General features: G+C 38.9%; 1 protein-coding gene across 1 annotated transcript in view; it reads right to left on the reverse strand.

The window, feature by feature from the left end:
• KCNQ5 (potassium voltage-gated channel subfamily Q member 5) overlaps positions 1 to 21,508 on the reverse strand; it is a 300,644-nt gene that overhangs the window by 50,726 nt on the left and 228,410 nt on the right. Inside the window, exon 3 of the mRNA XM_067294111.1 lies at positions 18,712 to 18,838. Coding sequence (XP_067150212.1) covers positions 18,712 to 18,838 — 127 coding nt within the window. The remainder of the gene's footprint in view (positions 1 to 18,711; positions 18,839 to 21,508) is intronic.

A 21,508-nucleotide genomic window follows, 5' to 3' on the forward strand; every position in this document is an offset into this window, starting at 1 on the left:
AGCCCTAGGTCCTGACCGGCAATACAGGAAGTACAGACACATATCACATATGTAGACACCTACAGGCAAACTTCTAAATTTAGGTGTGTTTATCTGGATCTGAACCTCACACAGAGTGCGCTAGATAGCTGTGAGCAACATGGACTGTGCTGAACAAAGAATATCCCCGGTTGCTACCACAAAGACAGTTTGGCTTGGGTTTGACTCTGATCGGAGCAGCAATGCAACTGCTATTTTCAGCTGGTGGTGACTGGCTAGTCAGCAACATAGATACCTTTAGAAAAACAGTGTGCACTCCTGCTAATCAGTCTTGGAACTTAAAAAGAGTAAGATCACCCAAGCATTAGGAGTCTGGTCCAGAAATGATTAAAGTTCATACTGATGGTCTTGGCCCTTTTGATTTCTTTGGTTCCCCTCAAACACCCTGTGTGACTCTTTTTTTTAAAAAAAGCCAGTGATTTGCCCCTTCCCTTACTCCTTCCCGTTCCAGGTGCTCTGACAGCACAGTCCTGTCCCTTCCTCCCGCAGCCCTCCTTGGCTTTGCTTCCCTTGGAGCTAGGGAAGACAGGCAGGCAATTATTTCAGTGTGGTTTAACTTGCCAGGAACAGGTGTAAGATAAATCAAAATAAAGCTCTCTTGGCAAGGAATCAAAGAATCCAAAGGAAAGCTTGCACCAGTTAAAAGTTGCTTCTGAATAAGTTAAACTGGCTTAGTTTTCTTATGTAAGCATACCTGTACTGGAAAATATAAAAGTTAAGGACTTCATGATTCTCTCTCCATCACATTTTTATCTACCATACCTCAGATGCCTTTTTCCCTGTTTTAAGAAAGTAGAATACTCTCCTGAACTTCCTTCTATATTCCACCTGAATTTGGCTAAGATCTCCATGGTATTTCTGTATTTTAAAAAGGCTTTAACAAATATCTATCAATATTTCCCTTTTAATGGCAAAACTTAAACCATGAGGAAAAAAAAAGCAAACCCAGAGAGTTCTGGGTGAAATCCCAGGTTTATTGAAGTAAACAGTAATACTCCAATGAATTTAACTGGGACTAAGATTTTACTCCACACTTGCTACATAGCACTGGGAAACTTTGTAAGTAATGGCAGTCGAGGGCAATGTAATTCCAAACTTCTTTACAATAACGCATTAGAAGGCAGAATTTTCTGAAGCACATTTACTTCTTTGATGTTTTCCAGGTAAAATCTTGCGTATGATCTTCCAAAATGTCAAGCATCTCCTCAGTGATGAAACTGATGCTATTCAGTCTTTAGAAATGTTTTTTCATTTTACTTGCCTTGCAGATAGCATCCTCCCTCATTAACTCCAATCTGAGATTGCAGATCTTCTAGGCAGCTCTGTGCAATGTTCGTTTTGAACACTTCATTTCAAATTAAATTTCAAACAATGAATTCTTCCATTTCAGATCTTTCATCTAGTATGACTCAAGAAAACCCCTGAGATTACATGAAAGTTTTGTTAATTGCATCTTAGCAGAAGGTTTTTTAGTTGACAAACACTGTGTTAACACTGTTTGTGTGTCAATGCCAAGTGCTCATGGGCCCCGTTAAAGAACCTGACAAGAACAGATAAAAGGTTGAACACAGAAACTTTACTTGGACCTTCCATCTGTTTTATGTTCTGACATTTTAAAATGCCTTTGGCTACTATATAGATGGCTCATCATCGGTTATGATATAGTTAACACATCCCAGAGCACTATATTTGAGCACGCCACACTATAAAAACTTCATAATAACAACAGTGTATTCAATGGGCTCTATCCTAAGCTGATGAAAATCAGCAGTTTAAAGCAGTTTAAGGTAGAGCCTAAAGACTGACACCTGACTTAAGTCATGCAACAGTACCTCAAAATAAGATTCCTTTTTTTCAGACTCCTAAAAGAAAAGGTCTGGTTACACAAACTTATCTATAGGAGCAGCAGCCTTTTTACACAGCCTGCTAAGTTATTTGGCCTTGGTGTATTTCATGTTCCTGTAGGTTAGCCAAAAAAAGACTTTCACAGAGTTTAAAGCTTCTGAACACCCTAATAGAGGGTTATTCAGAGAGGGAAATAATTGTATCATTATCCACTGAGCACTGTTGAGAAAGGTCATAGAATGGAAAAGGTCATTTCATCATAACTGGCTGCAAAAATGCTTTTAGCTTCAAACAACGGATTAACCACCTCCCTCTACTGGTTCAAGAAGGCAAAGAACAAAATACATGATTAGAGCACATTGTAATAGTTAATTTTAAAAGAGGCAAATTGTAATGTTTTTACCAGGTGGCAGTTCCTTTGCTCTGTCAATAGTCCCACTGCTATGAATTCAGCGGGATATTTCACATAGTTATGGCAGCAAAATTTGGTCTAATATGGGCTGAACTTCCAGTGACTTTGCATTCATATTTACCTCAGAAATCAAGAATTTTCAATATTTTTATGTTAAAAATGTCCAGAATCTTAATTAAAAAAAAGTCTTTTATGATTAAACCTATAATGAAATCTCTGCTTAGAGAGCTAATGGATGTTACCATACTTAGAGAGATGACAGATGATATCATATTTTGTAATTTGTCCCATTGGAAAAACTGGAACTATTCGTTGATAAAGTACTATTCAGTATGTGCAAGATTGTCAAAGTCTGCAAACTCGATTTTTACAAACTACTCAAGGAACATACAGTGTTTTGAGATCACCTGAATTCACCCTCTGAAATGTGATATGCTCAAGCATTAGCCTATGTCTTTAAAAAAACATTTTAAAGTCATCCAGTGAATTATATCACCTGTCCATCTCTAGTGCAATTTGGGAGAGGCAGGAAACTGAGTTCTGCACCTCCCACAAAAAGCCGAGTTACTTTACAGGAAGAAGGACTCAATTTTGCAGGAAAAAAAAAGCCTAAACAACAACATCATCAACAACAAAAACACGAAGCAAAACAAGATACATTGTGTTTTGCATATACCAAAAATAATGATGCTCAGGATCCTGAGCAAAATTTGCTTTCTGCAATGTCTCAATATAGCTTTTCTTTCTGGTCTGGAACCTGATCTCTCTACTCAGATGCCAGACAGGTTATGATTAATCATCACCTACTAGTAAAAGTAATTGGCAGGGTATCTTCAGGAAATTCTTGGGATACATGACACTGTTTGATTTTTGCAGATGTTGTTGTCACTCTAGCCAAGAGGTCTTTGCATTTCCAAATATCTAACACCCTCTGGATGGAAACCATATTAACTGTCACTGCAGGCAAAACAAGAATCAGTGGTTTCCCTTGCTTTTGTAATCTTTTTTCAAGATGCAAAACAATGTGATATTTTTAGCAATAAGAAAATGGAGTAGTTTTGTGTATCAAGATAATTCTCAGAGATAAACACAGATGAGTGTGAAAATTGAATTTAATTGCTGTCAAAGACCACGAAGATGGGGCTGCAGGGTAGTGGCACATAGGGAAAAAAAAAGTTATACAAAAATGTGTACACTGTCTGAAATGAATAAAAAAACAAATGCACAGATTTTACTTCCACTCTATAGATTTTTTTTCTTCTAACAATGGAAAATGGCTATGTTAGTCACCGATTTCAGTTCTAAAGAGTCCACTAAAAGTGATCTTTGCATAGGAACTTGGATTTTCTTACTCATCAGTTGAGCAATACTCCGGTGAAAAGATCAAAAGAGATGAACTCTCTTGAACCCTTCTTTCCTTCCCTAGTCTTCATTTGCAATGTACTGGAATCATCTGAGTAAGAAAACGATTTTAATGTGAAGTGAAAGTGACTTCCTGCAAATACAGACATCTTCTCTCTGGTATACATCTTATTTTTACATAGCCAAAGTGGGTCTATTTAAAAAGGCAGTTCATCAACACGCAAAGCTATCTCTTCTGGCAAAGAGAAAATAGAAGAGATAAAAAATGTTTAAGATAAATTAAAGTAAAATATAAAATATACATATAAAATAATATATAATATTATCTATGATGTAGAAAATCTATATAAAATATTATAAAATGTAATAATACAATGTGAAATGTGTTATGTTTCAGTTAATTTCAATTCCATGACAAATAAGTGCTACATCAAATAGCAAGTATGTCACAAGAGATCCATTCGAGGGCTTTAAAATTGCAAATGCTGTGAGGATTAGTTACAGCACTGTGTCCCGATACTGAAATTCCAGATCTGGAATATTTGGAGTATTGCCTGGACTCCAGTGCAGGGGCAAGGATGGCTCTGCCAAGCAGCTGCGAACAAAGGTGGCCTCAGCCCACAGAGCCCAAGAGGTGAGCCTGTCCCTGCGAGGGGGCACGCGCTGGGGGCAAGTCGGCAGCAGCTCCTGAAATGCCGTCTGGGGGTAGCTGCCTCCATAGTACATCAAAAGGTGACCAAGGAGGGAAATCCCTGCTCCTCACTACTAACGTGCATACACACACACACACACACACACACACACACACTGCAAATTCTCCTGAGAGACTGCCAGTGGCTTCAGTCCACTTTGCACCATCCCAAGAGTCAAAAACGACAGTCCAGAGAATTTATCCTTCAAGATTTACTTACTATCTTTGTACCACCCAGCTATCTAAAACTTTTCCCCCTATCGCCACAACCCATCTGCGTGCCGCTCTCTTCACCTCCTGTATGTTGTATATCCTCTATATGCCCCTTCTCACCATGCAGCCATCTAGTAATGTTATTTCCCACCCTCAGCTGGGTCATTCTGTTGCCTGTCCTCTAAATCCTAAAATAAAGACGCACCATGCTGTCTGGATGGCTCAGCCCCTCCAATTTCTAAAGCCCTTCATCGCACACATCTCTCTTTGATTCCTTCTTTCCAAAATTCCTTGGAGGCTCCTATCTCCATTTCATTTCAGACTGTGGGGCACATGTAGGTAACCAAAAACACTGAGCGAAGTGTGCCTGTGGGAACATAAAATCTGTCACCTAAAAATGAATACATGCACTCCTCTGCTAAACATTTGTTTTTAAGCTGGTTCAGTGTTCAGAGAGTCATCATGTGGCATTGCTTCAGCCTCTTCTAATGAAAAAGAGTAAATTGGCTGAAGATTTCATGCCTCAACCACGGAAAAAGAGCTGTATAGTCTTTCCAAGCTGAGAAGAAATACCCCATGCTTCCTCTAAATATGAATACTCCTTTATCAGCTCCAAGTGAATCGAATTCTTTGTAGGTGCCTTAGTCTGCCTTTGGTACACCCTGAGTAAAGCTCTTTACCTTACAATGTAATCATATGTTCCCTGAAAACAAAACAAAACTAATTTTGAAACAACTCAAAGGCGCTTTTTAGTAACCAAATACAACAAATTTGGAATCTGTATATCAAAGAATTTTGGAGACAGAAAAATAAGGAATATTTTCGAAAAGCCAATATGGGAAATTGTTTAGGCATGACAACTAATATTCCCTTATAAAATTTTAGAATGAGGAAGATGGGTCAGGTTTTCGTTTTTGTCATTTTTGAATCCAGGTTCATATGACAGCAATAATTTCATCCCCGAGTATGGATCAGTAATGTTACTCATCGATATTTCCATGAACTAGAAGCATACGTACGCTGTTCCTGCATACAAGCAGCACATTGTCAAGCCATGATGATAAACATTATATCAAAATAATGTTATTTACCTTTTGCTTTACATAGCTAAAATATTTCTCAGTTGGCTGAGAATCGCAATAGTTCAACCAACACTGAAATTTAAATTGTAGTTATGGTCAGCATTTTTGATTTAGTTCAGATAAGAATAATGACATTAACAGGCACATTCCACCTTTGTTTGTACTGTTCGCAGTTAAGGTTCACAGGCCCATTGAGTACACACTCTTCCTGAGGACTGAACAAGACCTTGGAAAACATCTTTACATTGTTAACAGCTATCTCAATAAATCTTAAAAAACTAAAGACCGTCTGCAACCTAAGATTAAGTTCAATTACAAGTCTTTCATGAATTTATACTTTAATAGCTTTTTCCAATAATTGATCTTTAACATTACTAATATGCATCTACCAGAATAAAAAACCCCACTGTTTATTCTGTAAGGCTATTTTTGGCCCTAAGGCAGCTAAGAAACAAACCACAAGTAAAACAAGCAGATCCTTCTCAAAAATCTTCATTTACACTGTCCAATGAATGTTTTATGCAAGGGAAAACAAGCCTTACAAGCACTGGGAAACTAGTGCTTGCTAGTCGCTTTGCTATATCTGAGGTTTTTTGCTGGATGATACTAGACCTGTGCAAAAAAGTGGCTGGTGTTGTGGAGAAAAAAATACCTCAGGATAGCTGGAGGGAAAGACAGCAGGATGGATTCTCTCTCATACACATCTGATAAACACAGATGCTCATCAGATCATGCTGTAAAAAAATATAAAGTTACTAGCAAGAAAAAACAAAATAACTACAGGCATGGCAAGACTTGCGTATTGGGAACGATCTGAATAATTTAGGAGTGGTTAGTCAGAAGACAAATATGAGATGGCATGATAGAGGTATGCAAACTAGTGAAAGATAAGAAGGCCTGTTGGATGCCTCCTATTTACCCTTCCTTATAAAAAATGAGATCAAAAGACAATTTAAATCTGATAAAAAGAAATACAACATGCAATTACCTTGTAAAATTCATTGCCACAGGATGTAAAAGAATAACTAGAGAAAATTAAAGGCAAGACTGGATGTTTCTCCCTGAACTGCTGGAATTAGATTTTTCATGGGTTCCAGTCCCCCATATAAGTCAGTCACTGATTATCCAACATATGAACAAAAAAGTTGCATAATTGGTCATTTGAGCTACAGGTTTTAATAACCTTCTCAGAGGTGTCTGGCACTAGGCAGGGTACAGAGAGACACCAAAGTGGGCTCCTATGTTACCCGCACCAGCAGGCAACACAGCAGTGCAGGGGTGGAAAGGCCAGAAAGGCTGGGAACAGAGAAAACCTGGGATGGGGTGGAAGTGCACAGACAAAATGTAAATGTGAAGAGGTACATGACAGGAAGGCAGGGAAAACTACTAAGTGATGATGCTGAAAAGGGTAGGGGAGAGAAGAGCATACCTCTGAGGGAAAAGAAAAGCCTGCTTGTAGGAGAGGAGAGCAGAGCAGAGCAGAGCAGAGGAGAAAAGAGAGGGTCTGCTCTCAAATTCATTGAGGGGGAAAAAAAGCAATATCCAGTGTCTGCTTGAGGTACCTAACGTAGGTGCCTAAGGAAGGAAATGTTAATTGAAAGAGATGTACTCTTACCTTAAGTTTTCTGAACCATCTCCAGGAGCATGTGCCTCTCTCTGTTGACTAAACACAGCACTTGCATTCCTAACCTACGCAACTATTTTGGATGTCTACGCAATCAGTGTGAATACCTCCTGGGACTCTCCTGTTTTGGTAAATCTGGAATTTACACAGACAGTTCAGAACCAGAGCTTTCTGGCCACTTCACCCTCAGCTACCAGCCCACCTGCACTTCTTATCTTAGCCTACGAGGGGCTGCGGTGCCAGCAGGAAGCTCTCTATGTCTCAGGGAAGACCAGTGCTATTCTCTATATTGTTTATTCCAGGTGGTGATCCATGGCCCATGCACAGCCCACCCTGTGACCACCTCTGGGACTTCCTGATGTGAGCGACGTGAAGAAGGAGACACGAGCACTGCTCAGTGCCTGCCAGAGAGGGAAAACACATGATCTGGTAATGCTTTCCCAAGCCCAACAGGAGGCAATCCCAAAGTGAGATCTTAAACACAGTCAGTGTAAAGTCAGATCTTCACTTTTGAAGGTTATCAGCACCATCCTAAAGGTAAAAAATGTAATCTTTCTTTAAGAGGAGATTACAGCTTCTAGGAGCCTACTGCTTAGGTGCTGGGGGTGGGAAGGGAAGGGAAGGGAGGAAGTTAAAATACAGATAATATTTGCTATCTAGAAATATGCCAATATTTCTATATAGCTGTATTAAACTTGAGATATAAATACTGTAGCACTGTTACACAATGTAACAATGTCATTACATTGTAAAATCCTTCTTAACTACTGCATTTAATGCAGCATCTGTAAAAATGAGGAATTAAAAAGGTACTTTTTCTTCTAACATACAATTTTTTTTTCTAGTGAAACAGTTTGAGGGTAACCATTTGGGGCATGATCATAAAAACAGAGATTGCCTGTAATTCCCACTAAACTGGATGGGATTTGGATCAGATTCTGCCGACTGGGCTTTCAGTCGCTTAAGTAATGCTGGTGGCAACGTGTAGTTCTCTGCAGTGATGTAAAAGAACAGAAATGTCCGTGAAAACTGAATTTCTTCAAGCCTTATGATCAGTCATAAGCTGGCTGCAAGGCTGGATGAAGAGACATAGCAATCAGTTTGACTGTACTGAGCACAACAACGGGCAAAACTTGTATTTTAACCTGTCAGCACTGTCAGCTAACAAATTAAGGCTGAATAGAAAACAGCTTCTTGGCTGTTATCTAGATAAAGCTACATTTGAAGAAACCAATGTTATATCCCCCCCAAAAAAGAAAATGCCTATTTTGCTAAATGACAACACATCCAATCAAAATGAAGCAATTATTATTAACCTGACTGTACCTAGGACCCTTTTCCTGGAGAACTTGCTCACATACAAATGACCTGAATAGAAATAAACTAGTCTTCTGTAAAGATAGCAATAAAGTCACAACATAAAACAAGCATAACTAATAATTATAATAATGCTAGTTAAACTAAAAGCAGCAAAGAGACTGAAAGACATAAAGCAGCTATAAGATAGCAGCATGTTGAGGGCTTTCATATATTGCAGGATGAATGTAAAGGGAACAAGGTAATCTGTGAACAAGGATTAGTAAAAACGTAATTATTACAGAAAAACATGAATGAGGCAGTTGCCCACAATGCAATACCTACTGTGAACACTCTCACTAAATTTCCCCTTTTCCCCTAGGACTTTCAAACCATTCTAGAAAGATTCCTTCAATATACACCAAGCAGATAACTCACTTAGACATCTTCAGATTTCTGCATCAGTGTTCGTGGGGGTGTGGCTGGGACACCACAAGAGAAAACATGATTTGATCGCCTAAAACCTGCCAGTGTAGGTAATTATGGCTCAGATAGTCAGATCTGGAACTCAGTGTTGTATGATGTATGAAACCAAGGCATTAACATTGAAATTTATGTCAACATTCTGCAACAGCACCCCTAAGGAAAGTAAGTATAGGCATGCTAGTAAAATAGAAGACATACTAAAACTGATTTTTGAAATAAAGTGATACCACAAGCTAGTGATATCACAATCTCATGAGAGGTTGTATATATGCTGAGGACAGAGTAACAGGTGGTTGCAAAAGTCCAAAATAACAAACATCTAACATAGGACGCTATTATGGACCTATATGAAAACGTTTTTAAATGATTCATATTTCTGCCTGGAGAGTATAATTCACTACTACACTGAAGGAAAATTTGCACAGCCAATGCAGTAGCAATTCTTTTCAAAGACAGGCTAAGGAGAAGAGCCAACAATTATTTGAGATGGGAGTTATGAAGAACATCACACAACCAATGCATTTGTCAGCAGCCTGATACTGGAAAAGAATCCAAGAAAATAGAATATTTCTTTGCATATCAATTAGGTTCTGAAATGTTATTCTCTTACATCATCAAATATATATATATATATATATATATTTAGATGCCAAGAATGATAAAACTTGAAGAACAAATCAGTATCGTACTGCTTTTGGGACTCCATTATGCTGAGGTAGGTAGATATGTATATTTGGCACAATCCTGTCTACCTCCTCACCTTCCACACTAGTGCTACATGTTAACAACTACTTAATTTTGGAATGGAGAAACATTGACATATATCTCTGGATATTATGAGCACCTATGCTATCTACAGATATGATGAGAATTCAGATTAGTAAGGCAGGATCTGAGCATCTCAAATCAAATAAAGAAAGGTAGTGAAAAGAGGTACTATTTCTGTGAGCATCTTTGTGTACTGGGCACCTCCAGTAGCAATGAGTTTAGAGCCAGTCTCTAAAAATCGAATGTATCAAGTCTAAAACCAGAAAATGTTAAATGTTTCTTGGTCTGTCAGCTGCTTACCTGATTCTTACTGTACCTTTCCATGTCACTGAAACCTTGTGGCTCATAAGCAGCACTGGAAATTCTACAATCAATATATTTTCTGAGATTCAAATATTAGAGATGATCAATCATTTGAAAGACTCTGTAACTCATTTACAGAATATGGACATGAGTGCAGACAGAGCATGGACAGAGAACCTCATTATTTCTAAATTATTAGACTGTGACATTTGACTTCAGGAGATTTTCTCATCAAAGCTGAACTGAACTAAGAATTGCTAACCATTTTAATGCATGTACTAAGCTTTATCAGTCTGATCTGGGATGGACATAACTACATAATGTTTGGGAAGATAATCTTCAATAGTTTCCTAAATAGGCTTCAAAGAAAGTAATTCTAATATCACAAATAAATTCTTTATAGCAAAAGGTCGCTGGCTTTTAACAGATTCTCAGTCACAAACTGTCTTCATTTTCTGAATCAGTTCTGTCCTTCACACTGCAGTGCTCTAAGCCATTTCATCCATTCTGGTGTGGATCTCTTCTAATGTGTACTACAGGAATTCTCTATTTACAAATGACTGATAATTCATTGAATGAACAAAATTAGAGTTTCTCACATAGCAGATGAGTACTGTTAACACCAGGTAATAGGGTAAATCAGCATCTCTCTCTAGACCAGTTAAGAATTATTTATTGATGTTTGAATAGTTTCAACAGGGCTGAAAGATGGTAATTTCGTGCTCCAAATCTCACAGAGCCAGAATTTAACCATACTTTATCCAGAAACCAGAAACTGGATTACCAGCTAATCTATACATTTGGAAGAAAGAGTGCTTCTAATTTTGACAAAAAAGAAAAAAAATTCCAGCTTGAATCTAAAATACCTTTCTTCAGAAAAAGGGCATTGATATGTTTCTGTGAATGTTTTTGATTTCCATTAATCAATATTTTTCAATGAAAAATCATTTCATCAGAAATTCTTCACCAGCTTTATTGACTTCCCTGATCCAGAGATCTCAGCGGATACACATAACATGGATGTAAAAAAACTTCAACCCCCAAACCAAAACCTCAAACCCCGAGCCTCGTGAAAATGAAACATGACACTACCCACAACTCCTCCCCAGTAGGAAAAGAGAAAACATTAGACACATGTTAGTCAGGTTGCCCGATTCATGGTAGGTGCTCCTCTACTCAAAATAATGATTGTGACACTAGTGTAAGAATACACTAGTGGATAATTCTACTGGTGATAATTGGAGTATTTTATGGAATAAAGTGTGTGGCTAAAAAATGAGTTTAACTAAGGCTGACAGGAGAATGTTGCCAGAATAGCGCCCCAATAAGGAATTTCTTCCTGCTGGAACTTGATTTTGCTGGGATTTATTATGAGATGTGATAAGATGTGTCTCTTTGGTCAAGCATATACTTAATTCCAGACCAGCATTAGGTTGTTCAGAGTTCAAATTATACTGGAAAGGGGCTTTTTATATTGTTTATCATGGACAAGAGTTTTGCTATCTAGCTGTATTTGAACTTTATAATGTGTTCAAATACTAAGGTGATGGACACACAACATATCACTGCATAAATATATTGAATTAAAACAAATTAATGGTTCAGCTGACCTTGTAACACACTATATATGGATTTGTTGGTGAAGGTTTAACAGAAATACTCTATGACAGTTCATTACTACTCTAATTAATGAAAAATAGATCCAGTAATATGCAACAGCTGCTGCTATCACTTAATGCTCTGAAACAGTTTGCCAGCCATGAAGTTCAAGAGCCTGATTACAGATAGTGGACTTAAGCTTCCTGTTAGGAATTTGTTCATTTTGCAGCCTCAACAGAATTTGAACTTGTGACATTTCCATCACGCTGTAGCTTGATGAGAGGTAAAATAGCAGCAGCTGTGGGGAAACTACTAATGGACTAACTGAAATCCATGAAACGTTTCACTGGACTGGACCATCAGTAAGTCTAGTTGCCCTGGAAAAAAATGTTATATTACTAAATTTAAGGGCTCAAATTTAAGGTGAAATCACTCCCAAATGGGAGTTTCAAAACCCCAAATTGAATATAGAATTTACATACTGCTTAGGCACTAAAATTGTGTGCTCAAGTCCATCCCACTAGATGTATGGACTAGAGAATTCTGCCCACAATAAAGGAAACAGCAATAGTGGAAGGGCAACTAAATGACTACTGAAGATGGGCAAATACAATGTAAAGCAAGGAAGAACTTCTTTCCCTCTTAAATCACATGTAATAGTGGCCATAATACAGCCAGAAGTTAGTGAGAACACAGAGCTTGCTAAGCAAATACTATTGTAATCTAAAAGGGAGAATCAAGGCTATTTGTTGGATATGCACAGGAATGCAGGATTCTTACAACCCAGGAAAATAAAGAACACATTTGGTATAACTACCTTATTAAAGTGAATTTGGAGGATAAAGAATAATAGGAAAAAAATGTTTGACTGGAAAGACGACTCTGTTGACTTCCTATGATGTGGGAAGCCCTTTCTCAGTGGTTAGTGCATTCTGGTTACAAAATAATGAGATATGACACATTACTGAAGCACAATTAGAAATGAACTTCACTGGACTTGATAAATCAGCAAAAACATGAAGGAAAGTCAGAGCTGAGCCAGGTATCTGATTGCTGCTTGATACCAGATGTACCAGAGGGGCATTGCTATATTGCTGCTTACAAGAACCACTCTCAGAAAAGGCATTTAAAAGCTTTTTAGAAAGGGCTATACAAAATATTAACTGATCAGCTGATAACTTCAGTCACATGAGTGAGATATTTCAAGGGAATTAGGTCACTGAAGACCACGACAAAGAGGAAAGTTGGTAACAGGAACAGAGGGAGAAGTCTGGGAAACTGTCCCAAACAAATCTACTGATTAACTCCCTTTCCCCCCAAATGTCAAGACAGGCACATAGGTGTGGTAATCTGGATGGAAAATGTACCTTTCACAACTCAAACACCTAAACCACCCAGACTTATGACAAATTACAGTAATATTAAACTTCAGCTAAACTTAAAACCCCTCTCAGTATCAGGGACCACAGAGGAAAACCTTACCCATAAAACAAATAAATGAATATTTACTCCCATTACAAGAATACTTAAAAACAATAACCCCATACCTTCTATTGAAAATAGAAATATAAGTGTGGACAGGTCTATCCAATACTTTCACCTAGGAAAGGAAAATGGGTGGATCAACTTAGATATCTAAGTAGAACCAAGTGTGTTGTTAAGCTTAATGTAGCTATAACTAATGCTCAGTCCTTTAAAATATCCCTTTTCCTCCCCAAAGTAGAGATAGTTTCTTAGTGTATTTCTATTGTGTGTTGTCTGTAATGGAATATATGTGCACTATGATAAGGTGTGGTCTGGAATGTGCAAGCTGGTAGTGGGTGTTGAAAATAGAAAGGAACATGCTGAAATAATTATTTTGTTATCCATATACTTTGCTTTTTCTTCATGATCTCCCCTCTGACATTAATTTTCTTTCTTCCAAATCATTTGCAGTCTGTTTCTTCTCTGATTCCTTTGTCTTTTTCCATAAAAAAGGCTTTACTCTGCTCTGCAAATTCTCATTTAGCCCCTCTTGCCCCTCCAGCTACTCTCTAATCTTTGTAGATTCACTGGTTTCTTCACTGTTAAACCTCTGGACACTGTTCATTCTACCTCTCCACTGCTTCCCCATCCTGTACCTGCACTGAAGAAGGTCACAACACAACAATCTTTAGCCAAACCAGCAAGTACCTTCTTCCTCTTCACTTGGTTTTTAAATAGCATAGTATGTTGTTATTACTGAGTTACCTCACTGGGTTTTCATTACTTATTCCTTACATGGGTCTGACTCTTGATACTCTTTTAAATTTCTTTTTCCTGAATGATGCTCTCTTTGGAATGTTCTGCTTTGTACTACACGTTACAAGGGTTGAGCTCCCCTGCTGCCCTGGCTCCAGCAGTCACCTTTACAGCTATGAAGCACATGCTCACCACTCCAGCCCGCCTCCACAGCTGACCTGAAGACTAGTCTTCCTGCATATGCTGGCCTCTGGTTCAAGAAAACACCCTCACGCTCACCTCTGCCTGCCCCTGAGGGTAACTCGCCATCCTTCTCTTCACCATTTCCAAAGCTGCTGCCTTCATGAAAGAAGACACATCTTTGCTGCATTGGCTTGAAATACTAATGAACTGTGTCATGGTCTTATGCAATGGGATCCAGTCCATGCACTGCAGCACCTCTGTTCTGTTGTCACTGGAAGCAGTTAGCTGGTGCTAATAATCTCCAGTATTTGTAGGGAGGAGCACTTGTCTGCTGTTCACTCACCCTTGCTGGGCTTTCTCATGCAAACAGTAAGCCCCCAAGTCTCTTACATGGACAGTGGATAGAAAGAAGGACCTCTGAAAGCCTAATGAAGAGATCCTGCCTGGCAGAGGTCAGACATGCAAGTGAGGATCTTACACTTCTGACCCACAGTTTGTTATTTATTACTCCTAATTATTTTTATATCATGCCACTGCATGGGAGCCCATGTCACATACTAGTATTTCATTGATGCTAGGTGCTGTACAAAACCAGACATGTTCTTGTGGCTTTTAAAGCTGCAGGACCTTTCATGGCTCAGTTTTGTGATGGTGAAGCCTCCCAAACTGAATGCACATGACAGTGGCCAGAAGTTTAATTTTTTCAGGTCACATGTAATGGTAGGAGAACCATTGCCAATAGAGAAAGGATAAAGGACTCATCATTGATTTCTGTGTCCCTGGCTGGCTTTGCAGTAAGGGGGTGCCATGCTTTCTTCCTGATCAGCAGACATGTCCCCTTTTGTCCCAGGGATCTTCAGCAAGCATGGCTCCTCCTGAGGGATAGGGCTCCTCCACCAGCATCTGAGTTACTGAGACCCCAGAGGGAGCCCTGATGTCTGCATTATAACACAGCAACATTGCTCTCTAGTGCTAACATCCAAGCTTCAGACTGATATGCCTGGGATTTATGGAAAATTAGAATCTTACAGAAATAAATACATCTTTAAGTACATCAGTATCCGTGGGAGAGTATGTTGGTATGCTCTATGCCTTATATACACAGGCTCATACAGAAACAGAGAAAATGAGGGAAGGCAGGCAACCCTTGATCCTGAACTAAAACAAAATACCAATCAAGGTTTAATACTGCAGTATTATTCCCATTTTCACAGAGGTAAACAAGGATACAAAACTGACAAATAGTCTTGATAGATATCTTTCCTTACCTAGTAGCACACAGAGTTGCTTGATGAACTAATTTGTCAGGGTAGTGACACTGCAGGCACACTAACCTAAGCACAGAGCTTTGGCCCTGAATAATGCTTTTCTGGTAGGTTATTAATGGAAAAAAATAAAGGCTCTCTGAATGTGACCCTTGAGGTAATCCTCAAATTTATTATTTCTAGCTCTTAGGCCATTCCCCTGTGTGACTTGTGTTTGACCACAAAAATAATCAGTGAACAGATCTGCTGTGGATATATAGGCAAATTTAATTAATAGTAAACGACTAAGTCTTTTAAAATATTATTGTTTCACTGTAAAAATAAGCAGAATGAATAAGTAAATGGATGAATAAATAAACAATTCAACAAATACCCAAAAAAAAAGGCTGAAACTGGCCATGTGCTTTTAAGGAGACCTCACCACTGAGCTCACTGCGTCCCCTCAAAGCTGCCTTTTCGCCAGGCTGGACAAGCCCAGAGTCTCCCTCAGTCTCTCTTCACCAGGCAAGTGCTCCAGCCCTGACCATCTTGGTGGCTATCCCCTGAAATCACGCCAGTTTATTGATGTCCTTTCTATACTGTGGGGCCTAAAACAGGCTGCAGTATCCCAGGCATGGTTCAGTGATTGCTGGGTGGAAGGGAATAATGATTTCCCTCAATCAACTGGCTGGTTAATGCAGCCCAGGATGCTGCTGGCCTGCTTTGCTGCTAGGGCACACTCTACAACAACCGGAAAGTCTGGGTGTCAGGCAAATATTTAGCCTATGCAGCAAGAGTTGCAAGATAACTTGCTAAAGGCTCTTCCTTAAAAGATCAAATCTGGAGAGACACTGAACATCTGAAACTCCCTTCAGAGATGCTACAGTCCAGAAATGGACAAAAAACAACCAGTAAAAGAAGAGAGACACAGAGTAATGGCAAGAAATGCCATTAAGGGCGAGAAATTCAAGCTAGTGGGTTTGTTTCCAGAAGTTGCACTAGGGGCTTTATAGCGTATTGCAGAACAAAGTTCCCCAGGAAGATGTCCATGAGCAAAGGCCTGTTGGCTGCTAGTTCGTTCTGCGAGCAAATACCAGAGTCTCAAGGGGGGCAGTGGAGAGAAGACGCTTTTAAGGCTAGAGATGGCCTACATAAACACAGGAGCAACCAGGAGAGTAGACGGACTCCAGAGCAAGGAGGAAAAACTATAATTGAGTCAAGTAAACCCCAATGCTCACTGAGGCCTGTGCCAGGAAATCTGCCTGAACTCTTACACAAATAGTAGGAAGGTAGCTATGAGCTGTTTAAAGGAAAGGGGAAAAATCTACGTCAGTCGCCCTGTGATAACATACAGAGTTTTGAACAAGAAAGAACCTTCATTCATTTTTGCTGGGAATTAACACCTAAGACTGAAGTAAATCACTGTCAGAAAACTTGCCAGTTGAACAGAGACAGGAAATGGAGGAGAAATGAAAGCTGAACTGAACAAACTGTTAGTGTTTCCACACAAAAGCATTTCAGGAGAGCAGCAAAACAGTCTGGTGTTTCCAATGTTTCTAATAAGTTCAAATGCTTAAATGTTTCATATGCTTCCAGTAAGTTCTAAATGTTCAATGTAGGTTAATTTTATTAAATTAACAGTCTGGTCCTTTCTTATGATTATGTGCTGAAAAAAAACTGATTACTGGAAAGCTTCACGTGCACCACAAAAATCTTGAAGTAATTGCAAGTTTAGTTAAGAAGGGTAGCCATGTTTGTTGATGCCAGGAAAAGTGAATGTCTGAATTTCTAGCTTTCCCTTGACATGTTGCCGGGTAAAGGCTGGGAAGATTTTTGACTCTCCTTTCTGCTTTCTTTTCAGCCAGGTGTGGGAACGTTGGGGCAAGTATGCGACCGTAGGCCTGGCTGGGTCTGGGTAAGATACTTACAGATATCCCATTATTCCTGAAAAAAACATGTGCCAACCCTGATACATGCTACTCTTCTGAAGTGCCACAAAATAGCTTTGGTGGGATGATTCTTTCTGTGGGGGAGACAGTCTGCGCCTCCTTTCCACCTACCCATGCACCTCTTGCTAAAGACCCTTTCTCCAAAACAGGAATTCCTCCATGAGACAAGGTGTGGACTTACTGGGGAATGAGACAGAAGGCATAAAGTGTGCTTCAGATATTAGCACTACCCATCATGCCAGCCTGCTACGTCACCAGGCACTGCACAACTCTTTTCAGATCAGGGCTGCATTCATCTTGACGAGGTTATTGTTATTCCTTGTTTACATGGAGACCTTTGGGTATTACTGCTATGAGCGTGAGACTCCGTTGTGCTACCTGCTGTATAGATGCATGGGGAAATGAGTCTCCTGCCCCAACCATTTCATAATTTAATTTAAGATACAAGCAGATGAAATTAAAGGCTGGAGAGAGGAAGGAGGTTGAGACAGAAGGTGGAAAGTTGAGATCCTGAAGTTCCACAGATGTCCTCTACAAAGCATTTGCCCCAAATCATTAGAAAAATAATAAATTATCAGATGAATTTGGTTAGCCATCCTTGATTTCTGCTGTTACTGGGAAACTGATTTCTTACAGATTCTTTTTAAAAATAGGGATTTGAGTGGTTGTGGGCTTATTTATCCATTCACAGAGAGAATGTCTAGAGCAAGGAAGAGGAGGAAGAGACTCTTGAAACAGTTCTAGAAGCAATTTGTTATCTCCTATGCCGGACTCACTGGCAGAGCTGCTACCCGGACTCTCATGCAGAGATAAGAGGAAGAAGTAAAGTTGTCAGATGACAGCATGATACACGCTCCGAGGTAGGTTTTCAAATGTAATGAAGTGTACATACACCTTATCTGTGACCACAGAAGGTTAAATAAGGAGAACATGTAATATATGCACATATATATGTGGTATTTACATAGGTATATACAAGTTGTCTAATACTCATGGCCATTAAATGCATACAGCTCCTGTGATTCTCAAGGAGGCTGTGATTTTCAAGGACATCAGCTCTCAACCTCTCATTTTTCCAATATACATGTCAGCTGTATGACCTGCTTAGAAAAATGTCCTTTGGAGAATATGAGAATAATGAACTGACCAGTATTAAGGGTCTGTTTTTGTATCTAGAGAAGCCTTGGGCAGATGACAGTTGACACTGTCACACAACTATTCTGGATTTATACCAGGGTAACTGTGAACAGAATCTGCTCCCTTTTTTTTTCCCATTTAGAAGCAAAATGGACAGTGGGATGTGAACTTCTTTTTTTTTTTTAACCTTAAATCTTTTTTTACCTTTTACCTTTTTTACCTTTTTACCTTAAAATAAACTAGAGCTGGGACACTCACCTATCACACAGAATGGTTTCCTTGCAAAGCGCAGTCTTCCTTGCCATCCTCGGTATCGACAACAGCATCCAGCAGACCAAATACGAATAATAAATTCCAAACCAAAGACAACAATCATGACAAACTCCTAGAAAGGCAAAAAAGAAAAATATCTGTTACAGATAGCCAACATTCAAGCACCAAGAAACATTTGACAACTGTGTGTGTCTAGCAGCCTGTGCTGAGCTGCCGTTCTCTAGAATGGTTGCGTGTCCACCTGGTAAAAACAGGTCCCAGAGCTTCCTGGTGAAGGGCCCAAGTCAACAACACTAAATATTTGCTAAAATCAGCTACTTAATGTGAAAGACCAGAGGGCTGATTCCTGCACAACCAATATCAAAGCAAAATACTCAGTGACTTCGGATACTGAGGATCAGACCACAGGTGATTTAGAGAATTACCAAAGGTGTTATGTATCTACAGCTGTAAAATTAGTTCTTACTCCAAAGGCTGAGTGTTTTTATAGATTTATCCGCATTGTACTCCCCGGTAACAATACATAGCTAAAGTGATTGTGACAATGCAGAAGCAGCAGTTAGGAAATAATTTATTTCCCAAAGTAGGTTAAGGTGCATGCTCTTGTTGTTATATTCAATTGTATGTAATTGCTTCTAAGACAAGTGAATGTCCAAACTAGGTGCGACTTTCCCTGGACACCTGTGCAAATGAAAACATCTAAAAATCTCGTCTTGTTTGTCCGACTTTCCTTTCTTTCACATCGGAAACTTTTTAAAGACTGTTCATTTCAAAAATGTCTATTTGTATTTATGCCATTTTTATTGGAATAAATTCTGTTTTCAGTACAACAGTGAGGTCAGTGAGTTGCAGCAATAGAGTTTGGAGCAGAATTCAGCTTCTCCACATCTTAAGGAAATCTGAATCTCTATAATATGCTGTGAAATAGTACATACATACTGGTATGGAGCTATAAACTTAATTCAGAGATTCTGGAATGCCATCATAACGTTACAGATTTTGGAATGCTGAAACAAAAATTTGTGTGTTAACTAAAAGAAGTAGAAAAGTACTTGAAGGAGCTTATTAAGCAGCTCATCAAAAAGAAGAGGATGAAAGTTGTGTTTTATCTGGCAGCTGAATGCATTTCCATGTCTAGGAGAAAGCTGTTCCTTGTCAGCCAATTAATTTGTTATTCCTACAGGATGAGGACTAGTGCGGTGCTGGTAAGAAAGCATTGCAAATAAATTGAGAAATATTTGCAATTTATTCCCAATAAATAATTTGCATGTTTTTAGCCTGTATGAGACTAAAACTCTGGAAGCCAATAAACCTGTAAATATGACATATGTCAATTCAGGCATTAATTTACCTGAACTAAGGGTATTATTAATATTGTGTCATGTAATGACGCCTTACTAGCTTATGATTAATGGCTGTACACTGAAACATTGAGAACTTAATTTGCTTTTCCTTTCACAGAACAATTTGAAAACATAGTATTCTGTCCTAAAACATGTCAGCTTGTTATAACTACATCACACTGATAGTGTTTTTAGAATCTTCTTCAGTATATTCATTTCCAATTTTGTAAATCCTATATTGAATTCATAAATCACAAAAGCAAAATGAGATCGCTTTGCTAAAATGCACCTAAATAAAAGGTTGGTTGTATTTTTTGTTGGAAAAAGAACACATGGAAAAATGACTGTGATTGTTTAGAGGTTTTTTATTCATTCTACTTCAGCAAACTTCAACTTAATTCCATGGACAGAGTTATTGCACAATTTTAGAAAGGATTATGCGTAAAATTGAAAAAGTTCTGCATATAGCACCAATAATTCTTACTAGTAGGTTACCATGTGGTACATTTCCTTGTAGGAAATTCTCTGTAGGCCAAGAATAAAATGGAGAAGAAGCCAACTGGAAAAAAAGAAAGAACGTGCATTTCAGTCATTTACCTACCACTTTCACAGCGTGAATTGTTAAATCTGGATTACACATTATTAGATGATGTCTCTGAATTTACAGGGGTTCATGGCAGGCATCCAGGCCTTTTGACATCTGATTCTCTTAAAGAAATTACTTCTTTGGGGCAGGGGTTAAGAGAGACAGAATGGGAAGACGGTGAAGCACAAAACATTTTCTTGCTGCCAATAGAACCTTTTCCTTGTTAAAACCTCTTCACGTTTCATTTGGCTACAAGTTTCTAGTTTCCCTGAAAACATGCTGCATGTACAGGTGCCTAAGGGACACCTCCTGCATAGCAAGTGCCCTGAAATTGTCACAGGCGCCTTTCATCCACCCTGGGAAGTGCTCTGCACTGGAGCCGACTCACCCCGGCAAGAGCACATCCTCCGCTATATTGCGGGCCCGCTGGACCGCCTCTGATGGAGAACGGGCAAGACCGTAAAGTATTTAATGATTATGGAAGGGCTATTTTACAGCCTCACTTGAGTTAAATTAATACCACAAAATTGCTGATAGAAGTTGAAAAGTGTTAATTTTTTGGTAGTTTAATGTTCTGGTTCCTATTAGCGCTACTCAGTTTGATATTCATTATCTGCACTACCATTAGCCAGTGCTATTTTCTATGCTTGCTCAGTTATACAAAGATGAAAAAGTCACTGTATGCTCGAAGCTTGTATTTGAAAATCTCTTGTAGTATATGGTCAGGCAGAAATTCTATTTCTCTCCCCCGCCCCCAAGCATATACATGTACTCCAAGGAAAATTCATGGAGATACATATTCAGAGGAAGAAAAAGAGCAAAAGGATATTTTATCCTTTTTCGAGGGGTGGAG

Source organism: Apteryx mantelli, chromosome 3 (genome assembly GCF_036417845.1).
Source record: "Apteryx mantelli isolate bAptMan1 chromosome 3, bAptMan1.hap1, whole genome shotgun sequence".
Lineage (NCBI taxonomy): Eukaryota > Metazoa > Chordata > Aves > Apterygiformes > Apterygidae > Apteryx > Apteryx mantelli.